Genomic DNA, 17119 nt, shown 5'->3' with positions numbered 1-17119 from the left:
AGTGCTAAAATAACCTTGCACCTCGGCTGCTGGGAGGGAGTGAAGCATCCGCTCATACTCATTACAACGTTTTAACAGCACTCATTATCGGGGTCATGCAGAGGGTCAGAACAACGCTTCATTACTTGTGGCATTCGAACTGAAGCACTGTTTATGGCACGGCATCAGGTGAAGGTGAAGTTTGGATTAGTTTCCTGCTGGCACCAAACCTGACAACATGCATCTACATGGACCGACACCTGGACGTGGTTCAAAGCCCGTCATGTGCAGAGACAGAGGAACTGATAACAATGCTCACTGCAGTCTATTCACTGCTACAGACTGCACTGTGCTGCTGGCTGCATGCAGATCACACAGATAAAGTGCTGACCACAGCTGTGAACAAAGCACCTTTTTCAAAAACATTTACAAATGTGGGACTCTGTGGATCTTGGGGAAACGTTTTGAAGATCTTCGCATCTACCAAACCTGAGATAAATGATCTGTTATCGGTTAGATGTTGTATAGTTGTACAACTGCAGTCCCAACATCAATGCAGGCTTTAGATTCTGAGAACTGCAACCTTTAGTTCACAGGCTTCAGGGAATTATCTGATCATGACGCCTGAATCTCAAACACAATTTATCGCCGCCATTGTTCACATTATGGTTAAGGTCCTCTTCATGAAGCTTTAGAGAGTGTGAGAAAGTAGTCCCCCTTATTGAAGTTATACAACTGTTTACAGACAGAACGTTTGGGTAAAAGGCAGGTTTGTCTTTGAAGGCCATCCTGTGATCTCATGAGTACACGTGTGGTAATTGTGTACATCTAGCGAGGTGTAATCTATGAGTGCTTAAAAAAAATGACACCAGTGAGTAATCGCTGTTGGCACGAGGTCGGCGAGAGAGTCAGCGTGTAACGGGAAGGATTAGGACGTGAGGAATTTAACCTTTAAAACACGTTTCTGCTCTGTATTTATTGTTTCATATTATATTACATCTTTATTTAAGCTCTTTGTTGTTGAATGAGTGGCTGAAATGATTGGTTGAAAAAAGATTTAATTTACTGATGTTAACAATGAGGTACAAAGAAGCGTCATCTGCATATGCTGGAACATTTAGACCACAGACCATGAATTAATATTATTAATATTTTGTGCATTTATTTTACTATAGTTCAACTTGTCTCATACCTGCAACCCTGTCACTTTTATTATTATTATTATTATTATTATTATTATTATTATTATTATTAATATATGAATAATAATAATAATAATAATGACAATAATGTCAATAATAATAATAATAATAATAATAATAATAATAATAATAATAATAATAATAATAATAATAATAATAGTAATAATAAAGGAAAGATCGTAGTCTGGGTTAAATATTAAAAAATAATATTTACTTTTTTATTACTAAACCAAAGGTGCGACCTGTCCCTAACTTAACTGAAGTGATGAAGTACCCCAAATCTTAGCCCAGGCTAGGACACAAACCGGGTGTCAAAATCCTGACCTTCATCCAGCTTTGTACGGACTTCCATACGTTTCCTCCAACATGTATTGTATTTGTCAGCCATTCACTGGTAAATAAATAGTTTTTTAGGCCCAAGGCTGCTTAGCTGTCACCAACATGTGTTTCCTGACACAGGGTCACAGTGCGGTCACTTGTGCTGTTTGGAGGGCTTCTAATTTTGGGATCAGGACTTAATGAGAGGACGAGAAACAAGCCGCAGGTGAGAAGAAGTGGACGGCGTACGAGGAAAGGACACAAAGGACAGCTTAGAGGACCTCTGATGTCCCAGCACCAGCAGAGAGGCTCTTTGAGACTAAAGTGGCTTTTGTCTGATTCTCGTCCCTCTCCTGTTGACATTCATTTATCTGTTTCTGTACCAGAGTTAGCTTAATCCCCTTTAAGTAGCTCTTTCTATGAATAGGCTGAGCGGGGATGAATTAATTTAAACATGACCACATGATTCTAGTTGAGTGTTAAAATTACTTCTTTGAAATAATAGTTTGACAAAAAACTTGCGTTCTACTTCTTAGCTTTAAAAAGTGTTTTAGTTTTTTGACCACATACTCTTACGATGGTGTAAGTTGTTGGTTAAAAACAAACAAAAAGAATTTACGAGATTAAGTCGTACATTTACACAAGAAAGAAACTTGAATATTCTCTGAGATTAAAGCCACAAAATTAGGACATCAATTTCAAAAATTCAGATTACCCCCCCGGCTCCGTATTTATTATTATTTTACTTACACTGGCTGGAATACGCACTTTCCTCATCTATTTTGTTTAAATGATTAAATACCGATTCATCTCATACCAGTGGGTGGAATTATCCTTTAGCCTGTTCAGATAATAAGATAATGCAGGTTTCCTCTTCTCCTTCTGAAAAGGAGGTTTAGTTTTTAATCCTGAAATTTGACAAATGTGTGTCCCTTTCCTTAAAGACATGCTTTGATCCTCTCAGGCAGGCGGGGGTCCAGGAGTCCCCTAAGGGATGACGGCCCCCCGATGGGAGAATTGTTTTTACCCCGGCTGTGATTTGCTTGTGCTGCAAGATCTAATCCCAAATACTATTTTGTCAAATCAGTGCCTGGACTTTGTCTGATTAAGGCCGGCCTGGTTTCCTAGACCAGGCAGGGTGCTTCAACCCCCCGATGGGGAGGCAAGCTGAGGCTGCCCCCTCCAACAAAACATCACACCACTCCACAGCAGCAGGACACTTCCTCCAGCAGCAAATGAGATGAACCCCCCCCCCCTCGCAACAAAACCTGACACAACAGGAACACATCAAAATGTGATTATGTCAGAGAGAAACTCAGGTGGATGTTCAGGTAACACAGCTGTTTGTTTCTGACACACTTGATACCTTTCATTAGTACTCAACAAACCTGTATCTGTTTCCGCTCTCACAGTCTGCTCTCACAGTCCTGCTGCATTGAAAGGACATTTTCCTCGGAATGAAATTAAGTTCATGAGACGACGTGCAGTATATACTAGAGTGTCTGCCACCTTTGAATGTGAAGAATAAGGCGACCACAGTGTGGTGTTTGTTCTCTGTGCACAGGTGGATTTACCCGACAACACAGTGAAACTACAGGAACACGCTCAGCTAATAAAACAAGGAGCTTTCTGTGGTACTCGGAGAGGACAGCGCTCCCACAAGAAACGGCCATTGTGTCATTTAAAATCAGGATAATCAAACAACAATATGTGCATGAATATAAATGGAATAATAAATTCTATAAAAATGTCCTGTGAGCAAACATAATGTAAACCATTGTAGGAGCAGAATGTAACAACATGTAATGTAGTACACACTGTTGCTATGTTAAGCTGTGTTTAACATGACATGTCTGCATGTTTTAAGATTTAAACTCTTAGCATATGCACATTTCCAGTTTGTACATATTGTGAATACAACATGATTAATCTTGCATTTGATTGTATTGAATGCATTACTATCTTTACTACATTAGTTTGTCTGTGTGAAAGATTGTGAGGAGTTTAATGCCACATGCTCATGATCTCATTGTGAAACTCAGGTTTAGCTGTAATCAGATTTTGTCATGCACATGGATGTTTATTAACGGGCTGCAGCGGAGTGTGGGAGTCAGAATGCAGCACATTCCCCACTTTAACTAGTGAGTGTCAGTACAGTGATAACAACAATAAAACAACGCTAATCTCTAATCTAATAGAAACCCACATGGACCTGAACACTCATGAGGAGAGTTTCCTGCTCAAACTGCAGCTCTGTGTTAAATAATCTATGTAGTTTAATATAACATAAAGCATTCATGTCCTCAATCCTCTTCTGAAAGCATTGTGCTGAACATATGTCTCAATATGTGCCACGTCATGGCAGGAAGTGTACAAGTGTGAAAATGTGATTTTGAGTTTGCAGGCGACAGATTCTAACACCATGAATAATTCATGGTTAGGGGTAGAATAATGATAGCAGATAAAACAGTGTGTGAGTAATCAGCATTAAGTGTGTGTGTGTGTGTGTGTGTGTGTGTGTGTGTGTGTGTGTGTGTGTGTGTGTGTGTGTGTGTGTGTGTGTGTGTGTGTGTGTGTTTGTATGTGTGTGTGGGTGTGTGTGTGTGTATTGTTAAAATAATAGCAACTCACTCACTCCTGCATATTGTAAAAGTAAAAAGCATATCCTTTGTATATATAATATAATATATACTTTGCTCCTGCTGGGACTATAAGACACAACCTCTGGCAGATGTGTTGGACTTTGACTTCAGGATGTTTATTAAAGTCAAATCAGCCAAAGACAATAGGTCCATTGATTTGAAGATTTATCTTCTAGTTTGGTGGAGGACCTGAGTCCACCTCAGCAACCCATTTTAGCGTTGTTAGCGTTAATAGTGATAGCCTTATGTCACAGGGTAAATCTTCTTTGCCTTATTTTTCTTCATTGTAACTTTGCTTCAAACTCTTCGAGTGCTTCGTGTGTTTTCTTTTAGTTAGACACAACGATGTCTGAGCAGCAATGGACTCTGTGCAGTGTGACAGCAGTTATGATCAGAAGTTGTTCCACATTATTTGAACCTCCCAGCAGGCCTGCACTCCTTCCACCTGAGGAGGTTGAGTGCAGCTCTTTGCTCTCGGTGCCTCAGTGACCACATATCTGTCCGGTCTCCATTCAGGGCTCCATCTTCTAGCTGATTGACTCTGAAACTGAGGTTGTAATCCCCAAATGATTCCCTGTGTTTGAGGGAGGGTGTGCATTGTTGAAACCCCGGGAGTTCGGCCCAGCTGTGCAGCTGTCCAGCTGTCCGTCCGTCCGTCCGTCCGTCAGGGTTTGACTCACCTCCTCGCACCAGTACTTTTCTCGTTTTCATTTTCCACTTTGCATCGTACCCCTCAGCGTAAGCGGGATTGTCAGCTGACCATCACAGGAACTCGCTGCAGCCTTTCATTGGCAACCAAACAAAGGGACGTCAAATGTAAAACTTGGTGTACGTAGTGTACGCCGTAATTTAGAAAAAATGTGGGTCAAGTGAATAAAGAAATTGTGATCACTGTTAAGGGAATCTTGGCTGTTTAAAAATGCCAGGTTTGTGCAGTGGTCTGGTTTGAACTCACCTCGCACTGAGTCTAGAATCGGCGGGTAACGACTTGAGTGGAGTTGAGTGGAGCCGCACCCTGCAGGAGAAATGCAACATCAGTTCCTTCTGAGGGTTCATTCTCACATAATCAATTATATAATTATTAGTGCAATGTTTGAGGTCATTTACATGGACTACAAGACTAAGATCGACAGCTCATGTCGGCACCAGAGAAGAAGAGAAGTGATCAGGAAAGACGTCCCAGTTCCTCCTCTGGGAACCATGAACGTCTGCACTAAATGTCATGGAAATCCAGAGATACTCAGTCTGGGGCAAAGGGTTGCACCGGCTGATCAACGTGGCTCTTAGCTGTGTTGTATAGATCATAAACCATCTCTTATAATCAGCACTTGCCAGTTAAAAGGCATCAGACAAAACATTACTCACTATCGTGACGAATGTCCACTTTCCCAACAACACACTGTGTCAGTGTCTCAGTTAAATTTGAAACCAGTGACTCGTCATCATGTCGGCCGCTGCAGTCTGCAATGCAACATTTATTTTCTTGTTTGCATTCAATGCAAAAGGATAGATTCACATTTATAAATGCATTATTTGACCTCCACCAATACCATTTCCATGACTGAAACATAGTTTGTGTATCTTCCACCAAGTTTCATGAAAATCAGGCCAAACGTTCTTCTGTAATCCTGCTGACAAACAATCAAACAAACCAAAAACATGACGTGAGCCAACTTACGTACATTCAGTGTACATACAGTGTACATACAGTGTACATACAGTGCACATATAGTGTACATACAGTGTATATACAGTGTACATACAGTGTACATACAGTGCACATACAGTGTACATACAGTGCACATACAGTGCACATACAGTGCACATACAGTGCGCATACAGTGTACATACAGTGTACATATAGTGCACATACAGTGTACATACAGTGTACATACAGTGTACATACAGAACCCCTGAGCAGCGTTTTATTGAAACTAAAGTCTCAGGTGCACAACCGTTAGAGGACAGAAGGAACAACAAACTGAAAGTAATCTACAGCAAATAAAGAATATTTAACACAGTTCATCCAGGTGAATGAGCTCCTTCCCCTCTCCATCTTAGAGGAAATGAGCAACGCCTCCTCCACGCTTCGTTGGCTGCAGATAAGGACCACCACCCACATTACCACGCAGGTAATTATTTGGACTTCTTCAGCAGGTGGTGACGGAGGCGGGAGAGGCCGTGATCAGACTCCAGAGTATCTCCAGATAAACATCAAGAGACACCAGCCCCTGCTGCGCTCACCGGGAGCCCCCATATCTCTCCTCTCCCATGTAGTTACACTCTGCGTGTCGGGGCTGCTGAAAATACTGTTCTCTGCTCGGGTTATCTGCACCAGCATGGGGATAAAGTGCTTTCTAATGGACCAACAGCATAGATGGGAGGAAAGGGAAACGTAAACAGACTCGTATAGAGAACCATCATGGAGCAGTGAAAATGGAATATAATATTCATAACCATGTTTTCATTAGTGTATAATCCCCTGAAACTAAATAGGGTTGTGTTTTGGTTTCCTTAAACTGAGCCCTTCATGTAGAGGGAGTCAGCCATGTTGTTGCAGCCGTGTTTCTACAGTAGCCTAGAGCAGACAAGCCAAACCCTAGAGAGGGCAAGAAGCCCAGAGTAGTTCTCGTACATGCTTGTAAAACTGGTAACGCCAGCCGCAGCCTGAATTTTATTGCTTTTAAAGTGGTGTCATGGCCTCTGAGCGAGGAGAAGGTCCTGAAAGGTCCTGAAAGGTCCTGAAAGGTCCTGAAAGGTCCCACGGCATGTTGTAGGGAGGGGGATTCAGCAACACTATTGATCCCACACACTGTCCCTTTAAGTAGGAGAGTGTAACACAGTTTTTATTCTTTGGAAGATAATGATGACTATGTATATTTGTGAAACTACATTTAACTAATTAATGTCAGTGACTTTAGAGATGCTGGTAGTTGGATTTTGTTACAGAAAAATGCTAAAAATAAAGCCTTAACTTATCACCGTGAACTCTAGCACCTTGTGTTGCAGGAAAAACATTCAACACATTGACTCAGGTTCAACAAACATAATAAAATACAACAAGTGACAACAGGAAACCAGAGTGTGCCATCGCTAAAACTTCCCCTTCAGAAGGTGAGTGGAAGACGAAGCGTCAGTCGGATCATGGTGAGCACTTACCTGCTGTGTGTTGCTGTGACATGTTGGCAGATGTTGGACATACGTGAGGAATCATCTCCACCCTAATCCTCTCATCTCCTCTCTTGGGCTTTGTTTGGAGGTTTCAAGTGGTGGCAGATGAGGAACGTTTTCACACAGTTAATCAGATTGTCCTGACGATCTGCTCCCCTGCAACATGCATAGCTCTGCATGCTGTTTTCCTACGAGACATTCACCTCAGATCTAATCCCCTGAAAGGGACTGATGGGGGGTGCAGGCAGCTCTGGACGAGTTATACAGAGAGATTAAGATTCACATCACAACATAATAATATTTAAACTTGATTAACCCAGAGAAGGTTTGCAGCCTGCTTCATATTCATTTGAAGGCACAATGAGTAGCAGTGGTAGGTTGAAGTCCTCCTCCAGCGGGTGAACTCTCGGTTTGGAACAAGTTTAATATGATTTGGATTTCGCGTCTTTGCTATATTTGCATTTTTCCGGTACTGTGTCGGCCATTTTCCTCATTTCTTAAGCCCTGACACCTGGTTGCTACGTTTTTATAGAGGCCGACGCCCAGAAACTGTAACATAAGAACATCCCGTTAGTGAGTCGGTGCTTTACTCAAAGGCACAACTCCCCTACAGGGACATCCCATAATATCAACAGACCAGCTGTGGATTCTTGACAGAATATTGATTCAAACACCACTCAGAGTAGTTGTGTCTTTAATTACCCAGGGATGGATGAAGAAGGCTCCAGTCCTCCTTGTTGCCTGCAGTCATTAATTAGATCTAATCAACACCACAGGGAGATGTTACTGTCAGGACTAATTAGCCCAAATGGAGCTTCTGTAATGGGAAACAAATGAACATCAACAGATAAGCGTAGCCGGCCGCTCCGTGCTGTAGGACTCACTCAGTGGGAGAGTCACAGGGATTTCTGAATATCAGCCATACTGACAGGTTTCAGTGAGAACATGAGTTGAATGGGGAGGATCTTCACATATGCATTTTGTCATTGGGCTGTAGGAGAGATGTTGAATTCTCACACACACCTCTGGCAGGTTGCCTATTGTAAGCAGCAACCCCAGTCTTCAGAGGTCATGAGAAATGTTGACTTAATCCTTTCTGCTTGTGAGAGTCAAGACAGGGAGTGAAAAAAGGAGCCTTTGTTTGTCCCACAGCGCTGTGAACAAAAGGACTGGGATTGGGAGAAGCACACACACACACCACCTGCAATTAAGAGCTTACAGCCCGTCCTCTCAGCACAAAACCCTCCGCCAGCGAGCCGGTGGTGGAGAGGAAGCGTCAAGATTAGTGGGAAGTGCTACGAGGGAATTAGAACAAGTTGTTTGTCACAGAATATACAGTCACCTTACACCCTGCGGAAGAGGATTTGATAACTATTGATGACAATGAAGCTCTTTAACGACCTCTGTGGTCACACACATCAGGAGCAAGCCTCTGGTTGTGGCCCATATGTTGGGCTGAGTCATGAATACGTGGACATCTGCTGAGGAGGAGAAGCTGTCAAGAAGTCCTGAGAAGCACAGAAACAATCCTTTAATATACAGGATATATTGTTGTGTGTATGATGCTGAACTTTACTGAAAATGCCAACTTTAGTCAAACTAAATCGGGTCGAGTGCAAATTAAAATCAGCGAGGGAGATGAGAAGATTGTAATTAACATCTCTTCAATCAGGCTGCAGTGTAGGAATTATAGATTCATGTTTTATATTCATGGCTGAACTCCAAGGACCTCTGAGCTGCTACAATATGACTTCTGACATACACAAATACTTATTCATCAGAACACGCCGACAGGACGGACAGGATTACCACTAATTCAAATGAATTATTATCAAAATATTTAGGATTGTACATTTACTAGTTACAGTAAATATATAAAACATATCATTCAGAGGTATGATTAATACTGTATGTATGTAAAATATGATTTATACTGTTTTAAATAAGTTGCATCAAGTGGAAGAAGTTTGGTGGATAAACACAAACCTCAAAAGCTGTTTCACAGATTTAAATAATTTTCATGTAAAGTCGGTGAATGTGACCGTGAACTGAACATTTTCCACTGATGGAATAACAACTGTGCAGCTCTGCTGGAGGTTTGTGAAGCCCAATGGAAACATCTCGTTGCTCACACTGCTGGAGCAGGTTTCCTTCAGTTCTGGATCCTCTATAGACACACTGGCGCTCCATCTCTTAGCGTCATTTCTGCATCTTCTACCATCCGCAGTAACTACTGCTGCCATCTATCTGCACAGCTGATGTTGGAAAACAATGAGCTGCAGCGTCAGGATCAGGGGGGGTGGGGGGGGTGAACTGCATGGCGCCTGGTCCCGGATCATTTATAAACCCACATGGGAGTCATGCTGGTAGCAGCCGAGGGCCTGTGGTGGGTGGCAGCAGACGTGTAACTGTCGCTGCAGGAAAACAAATATGGCCGCTGAGGGAGATAGTGTTAAGACGAGGATTTGTTTTATATTATTTAGAAGAAGAATTTGTCAGACAATTAAACTATGCAGAGCAGCTGAACTATAAGGCCTTTCCATAAAAATATCTTCTGCTGAATTTAATTACTTTCACTCTTCTTAGTGCTGTTCACCCCAGCTGCACACATTCCTTCATTACCCTGCAGGTGGAGCGGCTGCACTCAGTGATTCAGGTCACGCTCTCCTCATTCGGATCAATTATCCCCTGTGTGTCACAGTTTCTCCCTCCGCTCAGTGCAGCGGCTGTGTGTCAGTGCTGCCTGGCTGTGAGCTTTCTCTGCTGTCTGACACTCATTTCTCATTCAAATACCGCCACATCGCTGAGCCTCCGTAATATTGACTTTGCCTTACTCTCCAGAGGCAACAGCAGGGATATATGTATATACAAATATATACATATTTATATATTCAGGTGTTGTGTTTTTCTTTCTTACACTATGCACACTATGCATCTTCTCTGCCATCACATGCTGCAGGCAAGGCCACTATCCACCCCCAGCCAGCCCTGATAGAAATGTAACATTAAGTTGTTGTAATTATTGCACTAATCTTTGTGCTCATGAGACAATTTACTAATTGACTAATCTAAGCCTCTACAGATCATTGTTAAACTTTGCTCAACATAAGTTAAATCCAGAAGCTCCGATCCCTGAAAGACTGACAACAGTTGCATCAGCAGCCGTGCTCCACTAGATGGAGACCTCCGATCCTACGAGGCTTCAGACACGTCAACACACATGTGACTGAATGGGACACTATTTAGAAGGATAATAAAGGCCTGTGTGGCTGCATCAATTCTATGCGTTTCATCTCTTTTCCTCATTTGGTTCTGTTGTCTCCTTATTTTGCATTTATACATGTCACTGTGAGACAAACCTGCTCTGACCCAGATAAAGTGACAGAAGGAGAAGGATGTTCGGTGAACAAAAACAGTTTAATGATGTTCCCGGTAAAAACTAAAACTCCACTCAATTGCTTGAAAGCGTTCACACATGAAGTCTGTCTCTGTGTCTCTGTCTCTGTCTCTGTCTCTGTCTCTGTCTCTGTCTCTGTCTCTGTTCCAGCTGTGTGTGGGTCCACATCTCTCCTTGGACCCAGTCTACTGCAGGAGACAGAACCAGGTCACTAGCAGACTTATATTGTCACTGATTACCTGATTCTGTCCAGCTGTGTCTCCAGCTGAGACAGTCCCGTCTGTCCCCAGCAGGCGGCGCTGTAACCACCCCCACTGCCACTTTCACTTTTATAAATATGTGCTGGTAGCAGAGTATTTCTACACTGTAGTATTAGATCTTTTACTGATTACTTCTTCTATCACTGCCTGCAGCCGGGCTACTATTTTGGTGAAATATCAACATTTATTTGAATACGTGTGTGTGTGTGATGCAGTTTACTGCTTTGTCCAAATAACCAGCCCCATGCATCAAAGTGTGTGTGTGTGTGCGTGTGCGTGTGTGTGTGTGTGTGTGTGTGTGTGTGTGTGTGTGTGTGTGTGTGTGTGTGTGCGTGTGTGTGCGTGCGTATGTGTGGAGATGTGATGTGGGCCTATCAACATGTAAAAAGGTCACTGATCTCATTACAGGTTTATAGAGTCAGACGAGGGAGTTTCTTTGTCTTGATAAAGCAGAAATAGAAAACTATAAGGTGAGCTAGAGTTAGAGTCAAAGTCAGTGGCGGGCCATGCATTTCACACCTAGGCCTTCAGTGATGTCCTACACAGTCCTACCTGAATTATTCCACATCTTAATATCATCATTATGACGCCATGGCTCTAGAAACTATACATTTAGACAGAAACGCAGTATAACCGGGCGTTGCATCACCTTAACATAATCAAGTACAACAGAGTTATATTAATATTTCCGAAGCATTTATAATCAATAAATCCGCATTTACAATTAAGAGTGTTAAACTACCAGCTTTAAGATCACTAGGATACTGTCAAAACTTAAAAATAAAAGGCGCTTTTAAGGGATTAGTCTACAAAGTTTTATTAAGTCCACTAAAAGTATGTGAGCCTTAACAAGTGTGTTCATTAAACAGCACATTGTCGCACCTAAAGCAGTTTCATTTAAGAAACGTGACGATAAAGAATAAAGACACATCAACTATTCACTGAAAATAAAAGAAAACAAACAAATAATTTGTATTTGTTCATGAGGATATCTTTGCGACAGTGGTGAAAGTGTATTCCTAGCCTTGAATGTCCACTTTGATAAAGGTTAAACCAAAACAATTCAACAAGTCTCCTTGAGTACTGTTACTGCACAGCTGAGCCAGTGCGCCACACACATCTCTACATCTCTTGCAGAAAAATCAAACATTTTATATATTTGTCAAAAAACAAAATGCTTGTTACTCACCAAAACAACTGATTATTTGAACACAAAATCCATCCTCCTTTCTTTCCTCAAGAAGACTTCAATGACTGTTGTACAGTTCATCTGTGCGTTTCAGTTCCACCAATAAGTCCTTTTCTATAGACATGGAGGCTAATGCTGAAAGCCGAGTCTGCCCGAGTCTCGCTAGTGTTGGGGTTGGCCTTTCTCTTCTAACGATATCTAGCTTTTCTTGAAAAGTTCGTCTCGAAAATGGCGTTGTAATTATATCTGCGACCAAATCGATCTCTTCTCCTCCTTCAGCCATTGTAGGTTGAAAAAACAGCTTGTAGAAGTCTACACAAATTAGCTCGTTCAAGTTTGCTAGCTCTGCGTAGCTCTGCCTCTCAATAGTGCGTATCCAATCAAAAGACATGGACGTGCTGACGTTATCGTACGCCTGCTAGCTGGCCCCGGTGTCGCCAACTCGAAATCTGATTGGTTAACGCCACAGTTTTGTCTCCGTTCACTTTAAGCTACAGGCGCCCGCACTGTTGATTCTGAAGGCCTAAGGGCAGATTTCTTGGACCCTGGCAACACATTATGGCTGAAATATGATTGGATAAAAGCTCTAACATAAAGGCCAGCCCTAACCAGACTATTATAAAGTTCTAAACATCACAGTTGTTATGTCTACACCTTTGTTACTGAACGATAAAGAACATTCAAATCAGATGAATTCATTCATCTCCATCTACATCTACATGGGAATCCTTCGATCCGGGATGTATTTTGACCATACAGGATGAGAATGATGAATACATGGTGAACTGTGGTGACTAAAACATGCTGGTGTCTGTAGTGAGTGTAGTATGTGTATTGTGTGTAGTGTTTGTAGTGTCGTGTTTGTAGTGTGTGTAGTGTGTGTAGTGTTGTGTGTGTAATGTTTGTAGTATGTGTAGTGTCTGTAGCATCTGTAGTGTCAGTAGTGTGTGTAGTGTCGTGTTTGTAGTGTGTGTAGTGTGTGTAGTGTCTGTAGTGTGTGTAGTGTGTGTAGTGTAGTGTCGTGTTTGTTGTGTGTGTAGTGTGTGCAGTGTAGTGTTGTGTTTGTTGTGTGTGTAGTGTGTGTAGTGTGTGTAGTGTGTGTAGTGTAGTGTTGTGTTTGTTGTGTGTGTAGTGTGTGTAGTGTCTGTAGTGTGTGTAGTGTGTGTAGTGTAGTGTCGTGTTTGTTGTGTGTGTAGTGTGTGCAGTGTAGTGTTGTGTTTGTTGTGTGTGTAGTGTGTGTAGTGTCTGTAGTGTGTGTAGTGTGTGTAGTGTAGTGTTGTGTTTGTTGTGTGTGTAGTGTGTGTAGTGTCTGTAGTGTGTGTAGTGTGTGTAGTGTAGTGTCGTGTTTGTTGTGTGTGTAGTGTGTGCAGTGTTGTGTGTGTAGTATGTGTAGTGTCTGTAGTGTGTGTAGTGCCGTGTTTGTAGTGTGTGTAGTGTGTGTAGTGTAGTCTTGTGTTTGTTGTGTGTGTAGTGTGTGTAGTGTCTGTAGTGTGTGTAGTGTAGTGTCGTGTTTGTTGTGTGTGTAGTGTGTGCAGTGTTGTGTGTGTAGTATGTGTAGTGTGTGTAGTGTCTGTAGTGTTGTGTATGTGTGTAGTGTTTGTAGTGGGTGTAGTGTCTGTAGCGTCTGTAGTGTGTGTAGTGTGTGTAGTGTCTGTAGTGTGTGATTTATTTAATCTTAACTTTTAACTTAGTTTTGTTTCAATTCACAACGTCCACCGTGTATTTAAAACGACAGAACATATGTTTCCCTGGACAACAGTTGAGAATGCAGTTTAGTTTTACGGGAACATAGTTTTAGAGACAGGGTTGAATTTAAGGTACAAACAGGCCGGTTTGGTCCAACTTTCTATCCTGGACTGATGTAAAGTTTCCAGTTCTGTTTTCTCCTCTTTGCAAGCATGCCAGCTGCAGTTGTCACCGTCCAATAGAAATTGCTCTCGGGCCAGAGAGAGACTGAGGAGCAGAACGGGCTGAGCTGAGTGAGTGCCATGTGCAGCCTTACAGACAGAACAGAGGCTCACTGTTTCCCTCTCATTTACTGTGTCCTCCGGGCCGGGCAGCCCACCCTGCTTCTGACTCAGTCTGTAAATGTCCACATCAGCAGACAGATAATCAGCGAGATAAAGAAGTGCCTCGTCCATGCCAGCTCGGGGGGGGGACGGGGGTATATAAACGGAGGCCAACGGGCATGCTCTATCCCACGGTCCGCTTCATCTCTTCAGCCCACAGCGAGCCTGCAGACATGGCGTTCAACGGAACTTGGAAGGTCGACCGCAACGACAACTACGACAAGTTCATGGAGCAGATGGGTGAGTGTGGACTCTGCTGCAGCTGGACGACCTTCTGATCTGTGTGTGTGTGTGTGTGTGTGTGTGTGTGTGTGTGTGTGTGTGTGTGTGTGAGAGCTGTGTGTGAGGTTTGTGCGTGTGTGGGTGAGCAGTGTGTGTGCTGTGCATGTTTCCATACAGTTTGATCTGTGTGTGTGTGTGTGTGTGTGTGTGTGTGTGTGTGTGTGTGTGTGTGAGCAGTGTGTGTGATGTGCATGTTTCCATACAGTTTGATCTGTGTGTGTGTGTGTGAGCAGTGTGTGTGTGTGTGTGTGTGTGTGTGTGTGTGTGTGTGTGATCTGTGTGTGAGCAGTGTATGTGGTAGCAATGTGTGTGTGAGCAGTGTGTGTGTTTGTGTAATCTGTGTGTGTGTGTGTGTGTGTGTGTGTGTGTGTGTGTGTGTTTGTGTGTGTATGAGCAGTGTGTATGTGTGTGAGCAGTGTGTGTGTTTGTGTAATCTGTGTGTGTGTGTGTGTGTGTGTATGTGTGTGTGTGTGTGTGTATGTGTGTGTGTGTGTGTGTGTTTGTGTGTGTGTGTGTGCGTGTGTGTGTGTGTGTGTGTGTGTGTGTGTGAGCAGTGACTGTCTATGGTGTTGCCCATTATTATAGCAGTCACTAAATCTTTCTTTGGACTTTAAAACTTTAGATAAAAGTTTGAGTGACATTTTCACCAAATAATCTTTTGATCCATACCAACGAAGGCATCAACATCATGAAGCGGAAGCTGGCCGAGCACGACAACCTGAAGATCACCATCGAGCAGAGCGGGGACACGTTCCACATCAAAGAGTCGAGCACCTTCCGCCTCAAAGACATCGACTTCAGCCTGGGCATGCCCTTCGACTACAGCCTGGCAGACGGCACCGAGGTCACGGTGAGTCTACACAGCAAGCTTTATATTCGGAAATATTACAGTCAATATATTTAGTTACTTTATTCTCATCTGTTACGACTTGTTGTTGTAATACTTACTTCGGCCACAGGAGGCTGAAGCATGTTCTGAATACTAAAAGCATTCATATACTCTAAATCTGAAAAACAATCAATAGAAAATGGTCCTGATGGTCCTGATGAGGTCCTAGATAAACCTTTAGTTTCCTCTGTAATCACAGATTAAATAAAAAAGTAATTTAGAAAGATTATCCTGCGTGAACCTTTGATTTCAGCTTAAATCACAAACACAGGAGAGAAAACTCTTTGGATCAGACTAAATGGATCAACATAAGGTTGTTTTACCTCCTGTACATAAATCAATAGCAATAACCAATATGATTAAAATACTTTATTTTGGGTTAGAAAGTGCAAAACTAGCCAGATAAGGCCACTGGACAAGTTCCTGTGAATAATTACTCTACAGTGGATGTGTAGCTGGAAAGAATGTGGAAAATATGGACAAATATTGCAAATGAAACTCCGATATACACGAGTGTAAGACAGCGTGAGCAGAGTATTAAAACATTGTGTGGACCAGGGTACGTGGGAGATGGAGGGGGACACGCTGAAAGGCAGATTCACCAGGAAAGACAACAGCAAAGTGCTGAGCACCAGCAGAGCCGTGGTGGGAGGAGAGCTCGTACAGGTGCGTACTTTCATCATGATGTGCAGGATGGTAATGAAACAACAGTAATGTTAGTAACACCTCGTTTATCTTCCCCGGCAGAGCTACAACTACGAGGGAGTGGACGCTACGAGGATCTTCAAGAAGCAGTAACAGAGTCTAAAGTTCAGGTTTTATTTGTATATAGCTGACATCATGTAGATTTCCTCTATCATATACATATACTTTTCCCAGAGTGTTCAGAGAGTAGTCCACACAGAGTGCAGCACGGCCTGTAACCATCAACATGAAGCCCATGCAGCTGGGCAGGCAGGTGAACACAATCAGATCTCAGTTGATGAGAGTGAAGTCAGCCTGAGAGCACAGAGGGATCTGAACAACCTGAAGACTCTGCAGCTCCAGCCCTGCAGAGAACTGCGCTCGCTCTCTGCCCACCTTTAGACATCGCTGTTCTGAGCTATTAAAACATGAGAACATATATAAGTCTGCACTAATGGTACTCATATATAATAATCTGTAACAATAAAGCCATTTTCATGTGTCACTTGTATTGTTGGTGTTATGTTTGAGATTGAATGAATGAATGATGTGTTTCCTGCAGGCCAGTGAAGTCAGCTGTTCTAAAATCATCAGGATACAAATCAAACATTTATCAGCATCATAAGTTCATAATGTTCTTTATTAAAGGTTAAATTAGAACATACAGACAGACAGAAGTCACCAGGTCTTGTGCAGTCATGCTCTGCTCTCAGAAACTCCTCAGGAGCCTCCTCACATGACGCTTTATAAAGGATCCATTCAGGGTGAAAACATGTTTGCTGAGCGATGGTGAGAGAAACAGGAAATGATGAGCACTGAGCCTCTGTGACCACAGGAGGGCGGCCTATGCCTACTTTTACTTTACTACATACTTCAGCAGCAGGAAACTCTTCAGGTTTAGCACCACTACAGACACACCAAGGCTCTGCTGCACGGGTCAGGGTCAGAGTGGTTGTGCCTGTAGCTCACCAGGTAAAATTGTTCATGCTATGTCAAAATTCAGACAAAATTATTAATAAAATTCACACAATGAGCAT

At 42.6% G+C, this 17119-nt stretch overlaps 1 protein-coding gene and 1 long non-coding RNA gene across 2 annotated transcripts; one reads left to right on the top strand and one right to left on the bottom strand.

Moving 5' to 3' along the window:
* Positions 1–4730: 4730 nt before the first annotated feature.
* LOC115023394 (uncharacterized) lies at positions 4731–7669 on the bottom strand. Its single transcript, XR_003834012.1, has 3 exons — positions 7301–7669; positions 5097–5156; positions 4731–4923 (listed from the first exon to the last, which is right to left on the bottom strand). It is a non-coding gene; the product is annotated as an uncharacterized LOC115023394 (long non-coding RNA).
* Positions 7670–14280: 6611 nt separating this feature from the next.
* Positions 14281–16593, top strand: LOC115023393 (fatty acid-binding protein, intestinal-like). Its single transcript, XM_029454343.1, has 4 exons — positions 14281–14467; positions 15187–15359; positions 15957–16064; positions 16146–16593. Exons 1-4 carry the CDS (start codon positions 14347–14349, stop codon positions 16194–16196), a joined length of 453 nt encoding a protein of 150 aa, XP_029310203.1. The 5' UTR covers positions 14281–14346; the 3' UTR covers positions 16197–16593.
* The last annotated feature ends 526 nt before the right edge of the window (positions 16594–17119 follow it).

Source organism: Cottoperca gobio, chromosome 18 (assembly GCF_900634415.1).
Source record: "Cottoperca gobio chromosome 18, fCotGob3.1, whole genome shotgun sequence".
Classification (NCBI taxonomy): domain Eukaryota; kingdom Metazoa; phylum Chordata; class Actinopteri; order Perciformes; family Bovichtidae; genus Cottoperca; species Cottoperca gobio.
Note: the sequence above shows the minus strand (reverse complement) of the source record. Positions and strands in the feature narration are given on the sequence as shown.

Excerpts from the sequence above, each read along its gene's own strand:
- LOC115023393 (XM_029454343.1), top strand. The coding sequence starts at position 14,347 with ATGCTCTATCCCACGGTCCGCTTCATCTCTTCAGCCCACAGCGAGCCT. Across the intron at positions 15,360-15,956 it reads CAGACGGCACCGAGGTCACG|GGTACGTGGGAGATGGAGGG; the intron begins GTGAGTCTACAC and ends TGTGTGGACCAG. Across the intron at positions 16,065-16,145 it reads TGGGAGGAGAGCTCGTACAG|AGCTACAACTACGAGGGAGT; the intron begins GTGCGTACTTTC and ends CTTCCCCGGCAG.